Source organism: Piliocolobus tephrosceles, chromosome 16 (assembly GCF_002776525.5).
Source record: "Piliocolobus tephrosceles isolate RC106 chromosome 16, ASM277652v3, whole genome shotgun sequence".
Taxonomy (NCBI): Eukaryota; Metazoa; Chordata; class Mammalia; order Primates; family Cercopithecidae; genus Piliocolobus; species Piliocolobus tephrosceles.
The window spans coordinates 76,447,242-76,461,348 of record NC_045449.1 but is presented as its reverse complement, the minus strand read 5'-3'; the positions used below and the strand labels follow the sequence as shown (position 1 = coordinate 76,461,348).

General features: G+C 50.3%; 1 protein-coding gene and 1 long non-coding RNA gene across 2 annotated transcripts in view; one reads left to right on the top strand and one right to left on the bottom strand.

The window, feature by feature from the left end:
- Positions 1 to 612: 612 nt before the first annotated feature.
- LOC111527657 lies at positions 613 to 11,963 on the top strand. The gene is made up of 3 exons (XR_002726731.2): positions 613 to 1,130; positions 7,551 to 7,755; positions 9,568 to 11,963. It is a non-coding gene; the product is annotated as an uncharacterized LOC111527657 (long non-coding RNA).
- The window catches only part of FOXK2 (forkhead box K2), a 40,577-nt gene continuing 35,888 nt past the window's right edge, over positions 9,419 to 14,107 (bottom strand). The window contains exon 8 of the mRNA XM_026455827.1: positions 9,419 to 12,732. Coding sequence (XP_026311612.1) covers positions 12,539 to 12,732 — 194 coding nt within the window. The 3' untranslated portion in view covers positions 9,419 to 12,538. The remainder of the gene's footprint in view (positions 12,733 to 14,107) is intronic.

The window sequence follows — 14,107 nt, the reverse complement described above, 5'->3', positions numbered from 1 at the left end:
TGAGTCTTCTCGGAGGCTGCCTCCTGATCTTCCTTTATTCTGAGTGGGGACACGCTTGCCTCACTGTCTAGTAACTGTGGGTTCTACAGGGAACACTGCAGATGGTACGTTGCAGATACGGATTCTGTACATCCGAGGAATCGGGGCTTTCTGTTTTAGGCAGGTGCTGAGACTGAACTCACTGCATTCCGAGTCTCCCCTGGGGCAGGATGGGCGGGGCCGGGACGAGAGAAGCAAACAAGCCACTTGGGGGTGACCACGCCTGGCCTGCCGCTAGGAATGGCTGTTTAATTTTAAGTGACTTTGCATCGGTTGTGATGATCACGTTTGCCTGTCTTTCACTCATTAATGTGGCATCACGTTGACTTTTGAATGTTCGGCCAACCTTGCTGTCCTGCGGGAAAGCCCACTGGGTCATGGTGTATTATCCTTAAGTAAATTTGCCAGGCGCAGTGGCTCACGCCTGGAATCCCAGCACCTTAGGAGGCCAAGGCGGATGGATCACGTGAGGTCAGGAGTTTGAGACCAGCCTGGCCAACATGGTGAAACCCTGTCTCTACTAAAAATACAAAAATTAACCAGGCGAGGTGGCAGGCGCCTGTAATCCCAGCTACTCGGGAGGGCGAGGCAGGAGAATCGGTTGAACCTGGCAGGTAGAGGCTGCAGTGAGCCGAGGTCGTGCCATTGCACTCTACCCTGGGTGACAGTGAGACTGTCTCAGGGATTAAACAAAAAATTCTAATAGTTGGGGATTTCTTTTGGATTTATTTATAAAGGATTCTGATTTCTAATTTTGCTTATATCCTTGCCACATTCTGGAATTAGGGATCAGGTTAGTGATTTTGTGGTTTTGGCATTAATTTTAAAATGATTTGTCTTAGGCAACATCCACCAAAATGTAGAAATACAGCGGGTTTTAACAAAAGCAAATGTAGACTTGAGACTGAGGTGGCACCTAGTGAAATGCTGTTTCTTTCATAGCTCTGTTCAAGAGAAACGCCACTGTCTTAGAGGCCGCGAATCCCCCGACATGGGCTCTGAGCCTCCCACAGACACCTGCGGCCCCATCTTGAGTTGTCCATGCTGGCTGCCAGCCAGAATCCTGTCATCCGTGTAAGACGTTTCAGATGGTGAGTCTGTCGACGCTTCTGGGGCGTGCGAGCTGAGGGCTAATTATCTCCTAGTCCCTCATGGGTGTGGGGAAAAAAACAGGCAAGGATCTGGCCAGATACTGTGGAAAAGGGTGTCGTCCTGACCTTCGTAGCAGAGTGTAACTCCAAAAAATCAGCATTTTTCTACCTCAGTTTCGGTATTTGCACAAGGGACTTGAACTTCATATCTCACATTATTTTTGCCATTATCACCTTATACTGACAGCTGCCTATCTTTTTTTTTTTTTTGGAGACATGGTCTCACTCCAGGCTGGAGTGTGGTGACGCGATCTCAGCTCACTGCAACCTCTGTCTCCTGGATTCAAGCAATCCGCCCACCTCAGCCTCCTGAGTAGCTGGGACTACAGGCGCAAACCACCATGCCCGGCTCATTTCTGTTAATGTTTTGTAGAGACAGTGTCTCTCTATGTTCTCCAGGCTGGTCTTGAACACCTGGCCTGAGGCAGTCCTCCTGCCTCAGCCTCCCAAAGTGTTGGGATTACAGGTGTGAGCCACCAAGCCCAGTCATGCTTTTCTTTCTCGACCTCCTGGACTCAAGTGATCCTTCTGCTTCAGTTTCCCAAATAGCTAGGACCATAGGCATGCACCACCATGCCTGGCTAATTTATGTTTTTTTGTTTGTTTTTGAGACGGAGTCTCACTTTGTCTCCCAGGCTGGAGTGCAGTGGCTCAACCTCAGCTCACTGCAACCTCCACCTCCCGGATTCAAGAAATTCTCCTGCCTCCGCCTCTCGAGTAGCTGGGATTACAGGTATGCACCACCACGCCTGGCTAATTTTTTTTTTTTTTTTTTTCTGAGAGGGAGTCTCACTCTGTCGCCCAGGCTGGAGTGCAGTGGCGCCATCTCGGCTCACTGTAACCTCTGCCTCCTGGGTTCATGCCATTCTCCTGCCTCAGCCTCCCGAGTAGCTGGGACTACAGGCGCCCGCTGCCACACCCGGCTTTTTGTATTTTCAGTAGAGACAGGGCTTCACCATGTTAGCCAGGATGGTGTCGTTCTCCTGACCTTGTGATCCGCCCACCTTGGCCTCCCAAAGTGCTGGGATTACAGGCGTGAGCCACCACACCCGGCTAATTTTTTTGTATTTTTAGTAGAGATGGGGTTTCACCATGGTGGCCAGGCTGGTCTCAAACTCCTGACCTCAGGTGATCCACCTGCCTGTGCCTCCCAAAGTGCTGGGATTACAGGTGTGGGCTACTGCACTTGGCCTACCTGGCTAATTCTTAATTTTATAATTTTGTTTCAGAGATGGGGGTTGCCCTAAGTTGCCCAGCCTTGTATCCAACTCCTGGGCAGAAGCGATCTTCCTGCCTGTGCCTCTCAAACTGTTGGGATTACAGGCGTGAGCCTTAATTAATCCATTAAAGCCATGCCTGGCCTTAATTTCCTTTTTGATTGTTCGTTGCTGGTGCATGTAAATACAACTTACTTTTGTCTTGATCTTGTACACTGCAACACTGCTGAATTCGTTTGTCAGGCTCTAGTAGGTTGAGTGTGTGTGTGTATTCTGTGGAAGTTTTGATACATAATCATTCCGTCTGCAAGTAGTTTTCACCCCTTCCAATTTAGACGCCTGCCTTTCTTGCTCAGTTGCTCTAAGACACAGCAGCGCTGACCAGCAGTAGTGAAGGCAGGTATTCTTGTTCCTGATCTGAAAGGAAAAGCTTTCAGTCTCTCACTGTTGAGTATGAAGATGGTTAGCTCTGGTCTCTGCATTTTTCCTGCTTGGATTTTGTGGAGCTTATTGGATGTCTAGATTCATGTCTTGATCGGATCAGGTAAGTTTTCATTGATTATTTCCTGAAGTGTTTCTTCTTCCTCTTTCTCTACTTCTGGAATTTCATCACGTAGATGTTCTTATGCTTGATGGTACCCCACAGGCCCGTTACCGTTTACTTTCCCTGCATTTTTCTTCTCTGCTGCTTAGACTGGGTAATTTCATTGACCCTACCTTCAAGTTCGCAGCTGCTTTCTGATGCCTGCTGGAATCTGCTGATAAATTCCTCTAGTGAATTTCCTATTTTAGCTATTTTACTTTTCAGTCCTAGATTTTCTTTTTGAGTTTCTTTTTATAATTTCTATTTTCTGCTATTTCCAAATTTTTCACACACTATTCGTATTTCTTTCTTTTTGGTGCAGGTGGAGGGGCAATGTCTTGCTCTGTTGTTCGGGCTGAAGTGCAGTGGTGTGATCACGGTGCACTGAGGCCTTCATTTGCCAGGTGCAAGCAATCTTTCCACCTGAACCTTCAGAAGAGCTGGGATCTTAGACACGTGTTACTATGCCTGGCTGATTTTTTTTCTTTCTTTTTTTGAGACAGAGTCACACTATGTTGCCCAGCCTGGACCTGAGCTCTTGGGCTCAAGCTGTCTCCCCACTTGAGCCTCCCAAAGTGCTGAGTCTATAGGCGTGAGCCACCACACCTGGCTTTGTTCTTTTTTTTGAGACGGAGTCTCGCTCTGTCGTCCAGGCTGGAGTGCGGTGGCGTGATCTCGGCTCACTGCAAGCTCTGCCTCTGGGTTCACGCCATTCTCCTGGCTTAGCCTCCGGAGTAGCTGGGACTAGAGGCGCCCGCCACCACACCCAGCTGATTTTTATGTATTTTTAGTAGAGATGGGGTTTCACCGTGTTAGCCAGGATGGTCTCGATCTCCTGACCTCGTGATCTGCCCACCTCGGCCTCCCAAAGTGCTGGGATTACAGATGTCAGCCACCACGCCCGGCCCTGTTCTTATTTCTTATACTTGTTTGTCCCTGGATCCCTTCCGCTCCTGGAGCATATTTAAGACAAAGTGTTTGTCTAGTAAGTCCAATGTCCAGGCTTCCTCAAGGACGGCTTCTGTCGCCGTGTCCCCGGCCCAGGCTCATGAGTGGCTCCTTGTTTCCTGTTCCTCCGTGTGTTTCGTTTTGAGACAGTTTCGCTCTCGTCACCCAGGCTGGAGTGCAGTGGTGAGGTCTCGGCTCCTGGGCTCAAGCGGTTCTCCTGCCTCAGCCTCCCGAGTAGCTGGGATCACAGGTGCCCGCCACCACACCCGGCTAGTTTTCCTATTTTTGGTAGAGACGGGGTTTCACCACGTTGGCCAGGCTGGTCTTGAACTCCTGACCTCTGGTGATCCACCTACCTTGGCCTCCCAAAGTGCTGGGATTTCAGGCATGAGCACACCCAGCCTGTTTTCTATTTTTTTTTTTTTTTTTTTTTGAGACGGAGTCTCGCTCTGTTGTCCAGGCTGGAGTGCAGTGGCCGCATCTCAGCTCACTGCAAGCTCCGCCTCCCGGGTTCACGCCATTCTCCTGCCTCAGCCTCCAGAGTAGCTGGGACTACAGGCGCCCGCCACCTCGCCCGGCTAGTTTTTTGCATTCTTTAGTAGAGACGGGGTTTCACCGTGTTAGCCAGGATGGTCTCGATCTCCTGACCTTGTGATCCGCCCGTCTCGGCATCCCAAAGTGCTGGGATTACAGGCGTGAGCCACCGCACCCGGCCCTGTTTTCTGTTTTTTTAAACAAAATTAGAACTGGCCAAGCATGGTGGCTCACGCCTGTAATCCCAGCCCTTTGGGAGGCCAAGGCGGGAGAAGAGCTTAAGTCCAGGAGGTCGAGGTCATCCTGGGCCACATAGCAAGACCCGTCTCTACAAATAAAAATAAGATTTTATTTTTTCCCCTCAATTTTGATTTCCTTTTTCAATTTTGTAACCTACTTGCTTTAGATTTACTTTGTTCTTCTTTAGTTTAAGGTGGAAACTTAGATAATTGATTTTAGACCTTTCCTTTTTTTTGATACAGTATCTTGCTGCCACCCAGGCTGGAGTGCAGTAGCTTGATCTCAGCTCACTGCAACCTCTGCCTCCTGAGTAGCTGGGATTAGTGGCACCCGCCACCACGCCTGGCTGATTTTTGTATTTTTAGTAGAGACGGGATTTCACCATGCTGGCCACCGTGTTATTTTCTGCTTTCTTTTCTCTCGCCTCCACGTTGGTTCCCTTTTTTCTGCTGCCTGTTGTATTATTTAATATTCTTTTCAACCTTCCATTTTAAATTTAACCAACTGACTTTTAAACTTGATCTTGACAGGCAGCATTCGTGATTGCACTGGGTGATAACAGAAAAACTTTCACAGTCTACTTCAGAGTAAGGGCTATATTTTGTTTGAAGTGGTAAAACTTACAAACTTTGTGTTTCCTCTTTCATAACTTTTTCTATATTTACATACACCAAACATTCTGAAGGAGCAGTTTAAAGTTTGTGCTGTGAAAGTCATACATACTCTAAAGAATATATTTTTGTTGTTTTTTTCATTCCTGAAGTTACAGGTTTCCTCTGTTTTTTAGCCTGAAGATCTTCCTTAAGCATCTTTTTGAGCTGTTCTACTGCTAAAGAATTCTTAGTTTTCCTTCATCCAAGAATATCTTTATTTTTCCTGTATTCCTATTTTTTGTGGATACAGTACTCTGGATTGAAAATTTCCCTTCAGCCCTTAAAAAATGTTCTAGTCGGCTGGGCATGGTGGCTCCTGCCTATAATCCTAGCACTTTGGGAGGCCGAGGTAGGTGGATCACCTGAGGTCAGCGTTCAAGACCAGCCTGACCAACATGGCAAAACCCTGTCTCTACTAAAAATACAAAAATTAGGTGGGCATGGTGGCAAGTGCCTGTAATCGCAGCTACTTGGGAGGCTGAGGCAGGAGAATCACTTGAACTCAGGAGGCAAAGGTTGCAGTGAGCTGAGATCCGGCCACTGCACTGTAGCCTGGGCAACAAGAGCAAGACTCCGTCTCAAAAAAAAAAAAAGAAAAAGAAAAATGTAGTTAATCTGAATTGTTACCTTTGTGTATACAAGCAGAGTATCCCTTATCTGAAAAGCTTAGAACCAGAAGTTTTTCAGAATTCAATTTTTTTTTTTTTTTTTTTTGAGACAGAGCCTCGCTTTGTGCCCAGGCCAGAGTGCAGTGGCGCCATCTCGGCTCACTGCAAGCTCCGCCTCCCGGGTTCACACTATTCTCCTGCCTCAGCCTCCCGAGTAGCTGGGACTACAGGTGCCCGCCACCACACCCAGCTAATTTTTTGTATTTTCAGTAGAGACGGGGTTTCACCATGTTAGCCAGGATGGTCTCAATCTCCTGACCTTGTGATCTGCCCACCTTGGCCTCCCAAAGTGCTGGGATTACAGGTGTGAGCCATCATGCCCAGCCTCAGAATGCAATTTTTAAAATTTTTATTTTGGAGTATTTGCAATGTACTTTCCAATTCAGCATCCCTGTTTTTTTTGAGAGAAGGTCTCACTCCCATAACCCAAGCTGGACTGTGGTGGTGCAATCACGGTTCAGTCCAGTTTCAACCTCCTGGGTTCAGGTGATCCTCCCGCCTGGGCCTCCTGAGTAGCTGGGACTACAGGTGCACACCACCACGCCTGGTTTACTTTTAGTGGAGACAGGATTTTGCCAAGTTGCCTAGGCTGGTCTCCAACTCCTGGGCTCATGTGATCCTCCCGCCTTGGCCTCTCAAAGTGTTGGGATGAGCCACCGTGCCCCGCCCAGCATCCCTAATTCAAAAACGTGAAGTCCAAAATGCTCCAATGAATATTTCCTTTGAGCACCGTGTCAACACTCAGAAAGTTTTGGATTTTAGATTACTGAATTTTCAGATTAGGAATACTCAACCTGTGTAAGTCAACTTTCTTTGGCTGCTTTCCAGGGTAAAAAAATCTGTTTAGTTTATTGCCTCAACATAGTTTTCCTTGAGATTATCTTACTGGAATTCACTGAGCTTTGTGAATCTTTATTTAGACAGAGTCTCACTATCTCCCAGGCTGGAGTGTGGTGGCACGATGTTGGCTCACTGCAACCTCTGCCTCCCGGGCTCAACCGATTCTCCTGCCTCAGCCTCCCAAGTAGCTGGGAATACAGGCGCCCGCCACCACGCCTGGTTAATTTTGTATTTTTAGCAGAGACAGGGTTTCACCATGTTGGCCAGGCTGGTCTCGAACTCCTGACCTCAAGTGATCCACCTGCTTTGGCCTCCCAGAGTGCTGGGATTACAGGCATGAGCCACCGCGCCTGGACTAAAATATTTATTTAAAAATGTTTGTATACGTTGTTTCGCCGTTCTATAGGAATCTGGTGACGTACACACTCAACCCTCGATCTTGTCCTACAAGCCCCAGTTCATTTTTGTTTCCAAATGTTTTCTGTTCATTCACTGAATTTTTTCATTTCTTCGATTCATTTCAGGAGCATCTGCCCTTTTTTCACAGAGCATGGTTATAATTGCTGTGCTTTATCTCCTATTTCCAACATTTGGGTCATGTGAGAGTTGGCATTCGGTCTTTTCACTTTAGGGTTGGATTTTTCTGGCTTTTTACGTTTAGTAATTTTGTATTCTAGACATTTGGATACCTAGAGAGTCCACGTCCATGAACACCCACTGCAGGATGTTGAGTTTTGTCTCAGCAGCAAGTCACCCAGTGATATTCCCACTGCATGTGCCAGCCTGCCTCCTGGAGCTGTGGCTTTGGTGTCAGGCTCGTTTTCCAAGTCTGACCAGTCTCCACAGGACCTGAGCTCACGCAGCCTTTGCGGTTTTCCCCAGGTCAGTGCCGTTCCTTTGGAGATTTAGGGGGTCTCTAACTCCTTTGCTGTATCCTTTGATTTAAAAGCCCAGGTTTTAGCCGCTCTGTGCTGATCCCATTCCTATGACTAGGTCCAGCCTGGGGCCAAAGTGGATCTTTGGACTAGAGGAGCCGTTTTCCAATTCCTCTCGTCAGAGTGACGGGTTCTGTGGGAGTTGTGTCTGCAGGGCTGCAGCTTGCAGCAGCTTCTCTGCCCAGGAGGAGAGGGAAGGGGGCTTCTCTTGGAGTTTTAATGTTCATGCCTAATGTGTGGTTCTGATAGACCACCCCAGACTAGGCTCAGCAGTGGACTAGGCCCAGCAACGGGAGGGGAAAACCCAGGAAAAACCCATCACACCGGTCCCTGTTCTGGCTCTGGTCTGCCTGTTCTGTGTTATATAGGGGTGACTTGCTGTAGGACTGAGATCGTTGCTCTGTTGGGTCCACAGTCAGAACCCCTAGGAGAGACAGGGTGGAGGAGCCCACTGGGACCTCTGTGGCCAGTTTAGTCATCAGAGGTCACCCAAGACCCACTCTGAATTCTAAGTTTGTGTTGCTGTGGACATGGCTCAGAAAGGGGGCAACAAACAGTGCCAACTTCCCAGCACCCATGAACACAGCCCGGCTGCACTGCAGACACAGGCCTGGCAGAAACAGATTACAAATGACTGCTTCACCCTGCTGGAAGAGAGTCTCGCAGGGTGTGATAAACAGTTGCTTTATGCCAATATGAACTGTTTTAAATTAGGGGATCAGTGTAAGGAACAAAACATTCCATTATGAACTCTCTGTCCGTGAACATCATTTAGCTCCCAAAAGCCTCTGTGTCGTTTTCAGCACGATTTCTTCCCTCTGCTACCCTGGTGAGTGCTAATGTCGTCATCACAATTCCAGACATTAGCAATCCACACCAGATTTTCAGGGGCTGAAAGATCAAAGTGTTCCTGTGTGGGAACTTGAATACCAAGTACGTCTTCAGAAGAGCTGGTTTCTTTTTTTTTTTCTTTGAGACGGAGTCTCGCTCTCTCGCCCGGGCTGGAGTGCAGTGGTGCGATCTCGACTCACTGTAAGCTCCGCCTCCCGGGTTTACGCCATTCTCCTGCCTCAGCCTCCCGAGTAGCTGGGACTACAGGCGCCCGCCACCGCGCCCGGCTAGTTTTTTGTGTGTTTTTTAGTAGAGACGGGGTTTCACCGTGTTAGCCAGGATGGTCTCGGATCTCCTGACCTCGTGATCTGCCCGTCTCGGCCTCCCAAAGTGCTGGGATTACAGGCTTGAGCCACCACGCCCGGCCACGAGCTGCTTTTTCACTTCCTGAGAAAATGTACCTCAAGGTGCTCTGCAGTGATCTTCATCCTCAGGTTGGAGAGAAAATCTGCAGGAGAAACAGTGACAGCCACGATCTCCAGGTAACTTTAAAACTCCGACATCATAGATAAATCATCAAGACCCTGTTAGCACTGCCCGTAACACGGCGCCTTTTCCACCTGCACACTCCACACGCTGTCCCGCTGGTGGGGCCTACACTGCTGGTCTCCAGTGCAGCTCCCTGGTGAGTTCTTCCAATGTGCTAGGCCTCCGGTGTGCTCAGAAGAGAGCATGAAGTTAAAAAGAAAAGTCTAGCAAAATGAAAATGATACTCTGTATTCCAGTAAAATTAATAAAAATATTTTATTGAATTTCAGGAACTTGGTACTTTTAAAATTTCAAATCTTTGCACATAAATCACCACTATACTTTCTAGAATAGTGGAAGTTAGGACTAAGATTGTCACTTATCTCCTTGTGTCACACAGCACAGAAACCGCAAGTCCTGACACTGCCCGCACCCCCCTTCTGGCCATGATGACCCGCTACTGTTACTCTAGCAGAGGACAGTGACGGAAGTGGGCAGACTGACCGAAGGGCCGTGACGACCAACTACTGTTATTCTAGGAGGACACTGACGGAAGTGGGTAGACGACTGAAGGAGATCAGCTGTCCACAGCGCACTCTACTGAAGCGAGAGGAGCAACCCGAGGACCTGCTGCGCACACTCCGAGGGCACCACGTGACGTGGGTCATGCGGGAGTTCCCTTTTGTTTTCTTGTTTGGTTCAGGGCAAAGCTACTGAAATTAAGTTTCTAGTCCCTGAGGTGCTCAGAAGTTGGGCAAAGGTCAAAGAGACTTCCTGAAAATAAGACACTGAGGAACACAGTGGAGAGTTGGGAGCTCACAGCAACGCAGCTGGGGATGACACCGGACCTCTCCCGAAGGTGCCGCAGCTCCAGCACCAGGGGCCACGGCAGCTCAGTAACCCTTGCCGTGCTCGAGTTCCTGGAGCTTCAGAGCTAAGTTCCAGATTTAGAAACAGTGCCTTAAAGATTGGCAAGAAAACCCGGGCTGTGGCAGTCTGCTCATCTGTGGTTTTGCTCTTGCTCTCACCTCGATATTCTTTAATTCCTACGTACCAATGAAAAAGCCAAGCGACGTGGCAGTGAGGAGGCGGCAGGAGCGTCTTCCCGTCTGTGACAGGCACACTTCAGTCTTGGCTCAAGATGCAGAATGGCGCCTACAGCAAAACAAAACGAAAACCCTCCTCCGTTCTTTACCATTTGACAGTTGGGCATTTTCCTTACCTGTGATCCCAAGAGAAACAGATCCAGACCTGTCATGTAAAGTCCACGTTCCAGGATCAGAAGTAACCAGTTTATGGACTGAGCTCACATGGGAAAGTCCACCCCCGACTCCTTCTGGATAGTAACATACACAGCTGCGTAAAAACGTCTCCAAGGGGACATACGATGCATTTGCTTGATGTCCACGCCAAGCTCCCCGGTGACCTAGCTGTTCCTTGACTCAGAGCTCGAGAGCTGGTCTCCTGTCAGAGAACCCCCTCAGCTGTGAGCTACAGAGCTGGAGCCCTCTGTGGAGGGACCTGACTCCACACACACGACACAGCAGAATCCTAATTATCTTACAAACTGCAAACCTTCTGAGTAAGACAAAAATATACATTCCAAGGTATCTGTAAAGTGCTTGGAAGATGCAGACAGCTGCACCGAGGGGCTCTGATCCATCCACACACTGCGATTTGCTGCGGTCACACACACGGTCTCAGTCACGTGACGGTTTCGCTTTTATTTCTTACATGGCTGAGTTATAATCCAGCTAGTGTGCAGTGATTTCATACCTTTCAATGTTTGTCACCACAGTGACGCTGCTACAGCCCCACGCTGAGGGCCGACACAATTCACGGAACAGATTCACAATATTTGGTCTTTATGTAAATAATAAATGCTTTAAAATTGCCTAAAGATACCGTTCTGAGCCATTTCATCCCAATTTCATCCCACCACGAAAATACAGGTTTTTTCCTCTAAAAAAAAAAAATTAAATACCAAAATAACTACATTTAAATAAATAATGTTACGATGATGACATTAAAAAGCTCAGCATCAGGCTGAGGCCGCGGCCCTCGGCCGGCACACTCGGGAAAGGCGAGCGGTTTCTTCCTGAGGAGCCGGGCGAGGAGGTGCGGGCACCTCCCACTCATTCCCTCACCCCCCTCTCCTCTCATTTTCTGTAGAGGAGTCGTCAGCCTCAGGATTGGGTTCAGTTCTGAAAGGTCAGGGAGGTTTCCTACCACAAAACAGGAAATGCCCCGGACATCCCCTGCAGGATGTGGCTCGGACCCGCTTCACCATGGCGGCCGCTCACCAAAGGTGGGGAGTACACGGCGGGTCAGAGGGCGCCCAGGGCCGGGGGTGACACCCCAAATACAAACATACCACGGAGAGACCTGGGAGCTGAGTTTCAAAAGGGCCTATGATAAAAGACTGAATCTTTTTTTCCAAATTAAGTAGAAATGGTTCTGTCGTTTTAAACATACACAATACTTAGGAGACTTATTTTACTTAGAGTGGAAAATTTTGCCAGGGACAAAGTCAACACAAAGAAACAAACAACGAAAAGTTGCCAGAAAGAGAACAGTTAAGTGCAGCTCGGTGAGTCCCGGCAGTTCCTTCCCGGCACCAGCTCGTCCCTGGGTTCTCAGGGTTCCATGTGGCCACAGTGTCCGTCCACCTGTCCATGCGAGCCACACGCTGAAAGGGAGGTGGATAAAATTCATCAGGCAGCTGCTGTAACACGGAAATGTGCAGATGCCAAAGTAGCTTCATCTGAACTTTAACAAGACAGACAAGGAAATCATTCCATAGGCTGAAAACAAAAACAAAACTACGTTGTTTCTTTTCCCCAAATAAATCCACGGAAAGGGCCTGTGTGATTCCGAAAGTCTGAGGAGAAATGGAGTGATGTGAAATGCCCAAGACCCCATTATTTTGTAAAGAAAGGACACCTCAAAATACTCTAATTCCACACGTCTCCGCTGCCTGGTGGATCCTGAGGGCGGCGGGGACGGCTGCCCCCGCGTCCTGAGGGCCCAGTCCTGGGAGAGCCACTCACAGCAGGTGCTGACTATGCCGTCCTCACACAGTGCTGCCCGGTCCCCGCGGGAGGACAGTTTCACTTGTAGGTAAGAGCGGAGCCCACAGGCAGCCCAGCAGGTGAGACTCTCCCAAATCAGGTTTTGTTGTGTGTGGATTTTGCTCAAGTGTGACTTCTGTCTTTAAATTAAGGAGTGTTAAGGCCACCTGGGTTTTGTGTTTTCAGTGCTGGGAGGTGAAGTCCAACCACAGGGCCCTGCACCCCCGAGTGCTGGCGGGAGGCCACGTCTCCTTTTGGCACCACAAAGTTGATACTGTTAAAGAAAAGCTCTCCCAGTCGCTAGTTCTGGACACCCTTTTCCCTTACGGCTGCCGGGGGCGCGTCCACACTCAGGGCAATGACAATGCTCTCGCCGTCTTCTGTCTTGATCCGCTTCAGCTCCGGCTGCTCCGGCTGGTCACCGCTGTGCCGCTTTGTGGGCAGGGAGGCCGAGGCAGATGCGTGTGTTGCCAACATGTGCAAAGGACTCGCCGCTGCTGAAATGACACGGAGGAGTCAGAACCCCATCGTCTCAGATGAACCCTCGCCCTCTAAGGGTCCCGGCACGCCCAGGTCCGCTGAGGCTCCCACAAGCCCCCAGGGACTGGCCCACAGTGGCCAAGGGCATAGGAGCCTGGGCTGGGGCCTTGGGACCCCAAAAAACTGCATCAGGTTAACTGCCTGATTAGCGGACATTTTTATTAACGGCTGGCATCATCTTTGTTATATCCTGAATAAACAGGCTATTTTGATATCACTGCTAGGGGAGAAAGGCTGAGTCCAGTAATGGTTGGGGCAGACGGCCCTGCTGGCTCTGCGAAGGAGTGGCTGCCGCTGCTCTCCCTCATGCAGAGGCCCTGCCCGCGCCCACCACCCACACGAGATGCTCCTGGACCATTTCCACACAGAAAGGAGCAGGGCTGCACCTGTGCCATAGGAGGGAAGCCCTGGACCATTTCCACACAGAAGAGGGCAGCACCTGTCCCACAGTGAGGGGAACACGGCCCTGGACGGTCTCTGGATTCTTGAAAATCCAGCACTGACTCCCGGACACCGACCCCCCCACACCGACTCTTTCCCTGGGTCAGATCCACAGATGCTGAGCTTGGCAAGCCCACAGCAGAGTGGGCAGATGCCACAGACTCTGCATGTCTCCACGCCGCCCCCTTGCCTGTTTCTCTGGGGCACTCTCATCCCCCAAGTGCCAACGGGACCCCACCACCTCCAGCTTCCGGCACAGGCCAGTCCCCCTCCTTGTGGGCAGCAGCATTTCTGGAAGGCGCCATCACCTCCGCGGAGGGCGCGTCTCAGGGGCCCTGAGATGCTCTGGGAAGCAGGCCCCAGCCCCAGGCTGCGCACACACCGTTCAGGGCACTTCTCTAACCTCAGACCAACTCGGAGCACCCAGGGTGGGAGCACGAACACACCCCCGGGGGGCCCCAACGCAGCCGCACGGCAGCCCCTTCAGGCTGTGCCGGGAGACTCGGAGCAGACACGCCTACCGGGCAGTACCTGAACCCAACCACACACGCAGCACACACGGTGCGCTCTGCCCTGGCGCCCAGAGGTGTGGGAGGGGAACTCGCCCACCTGCCCATCAAGGGCCGGCCCCTCAGACCACAGGCACTGGCGTGGGCAACACCCGCCTCCTCCTGCAGGGATGCTGGCTGGTCAGGGACCGACCTCCGCCCTCAGCTCTTCCCCAGCAGAGCGGATGTGAGCTCAGCCAGATGCATGGTCAGCTCCTCATGGGGGCGGGGAACATGCATGGCCAGGTAGCCGGGGCAGCCACAGAGAGCGGGAGTCAACACTGGGCTCTGAAGAGAGTCAAAGCAGCAAACAGGGACCCAGGGGCCTCGGGCCTCGGCG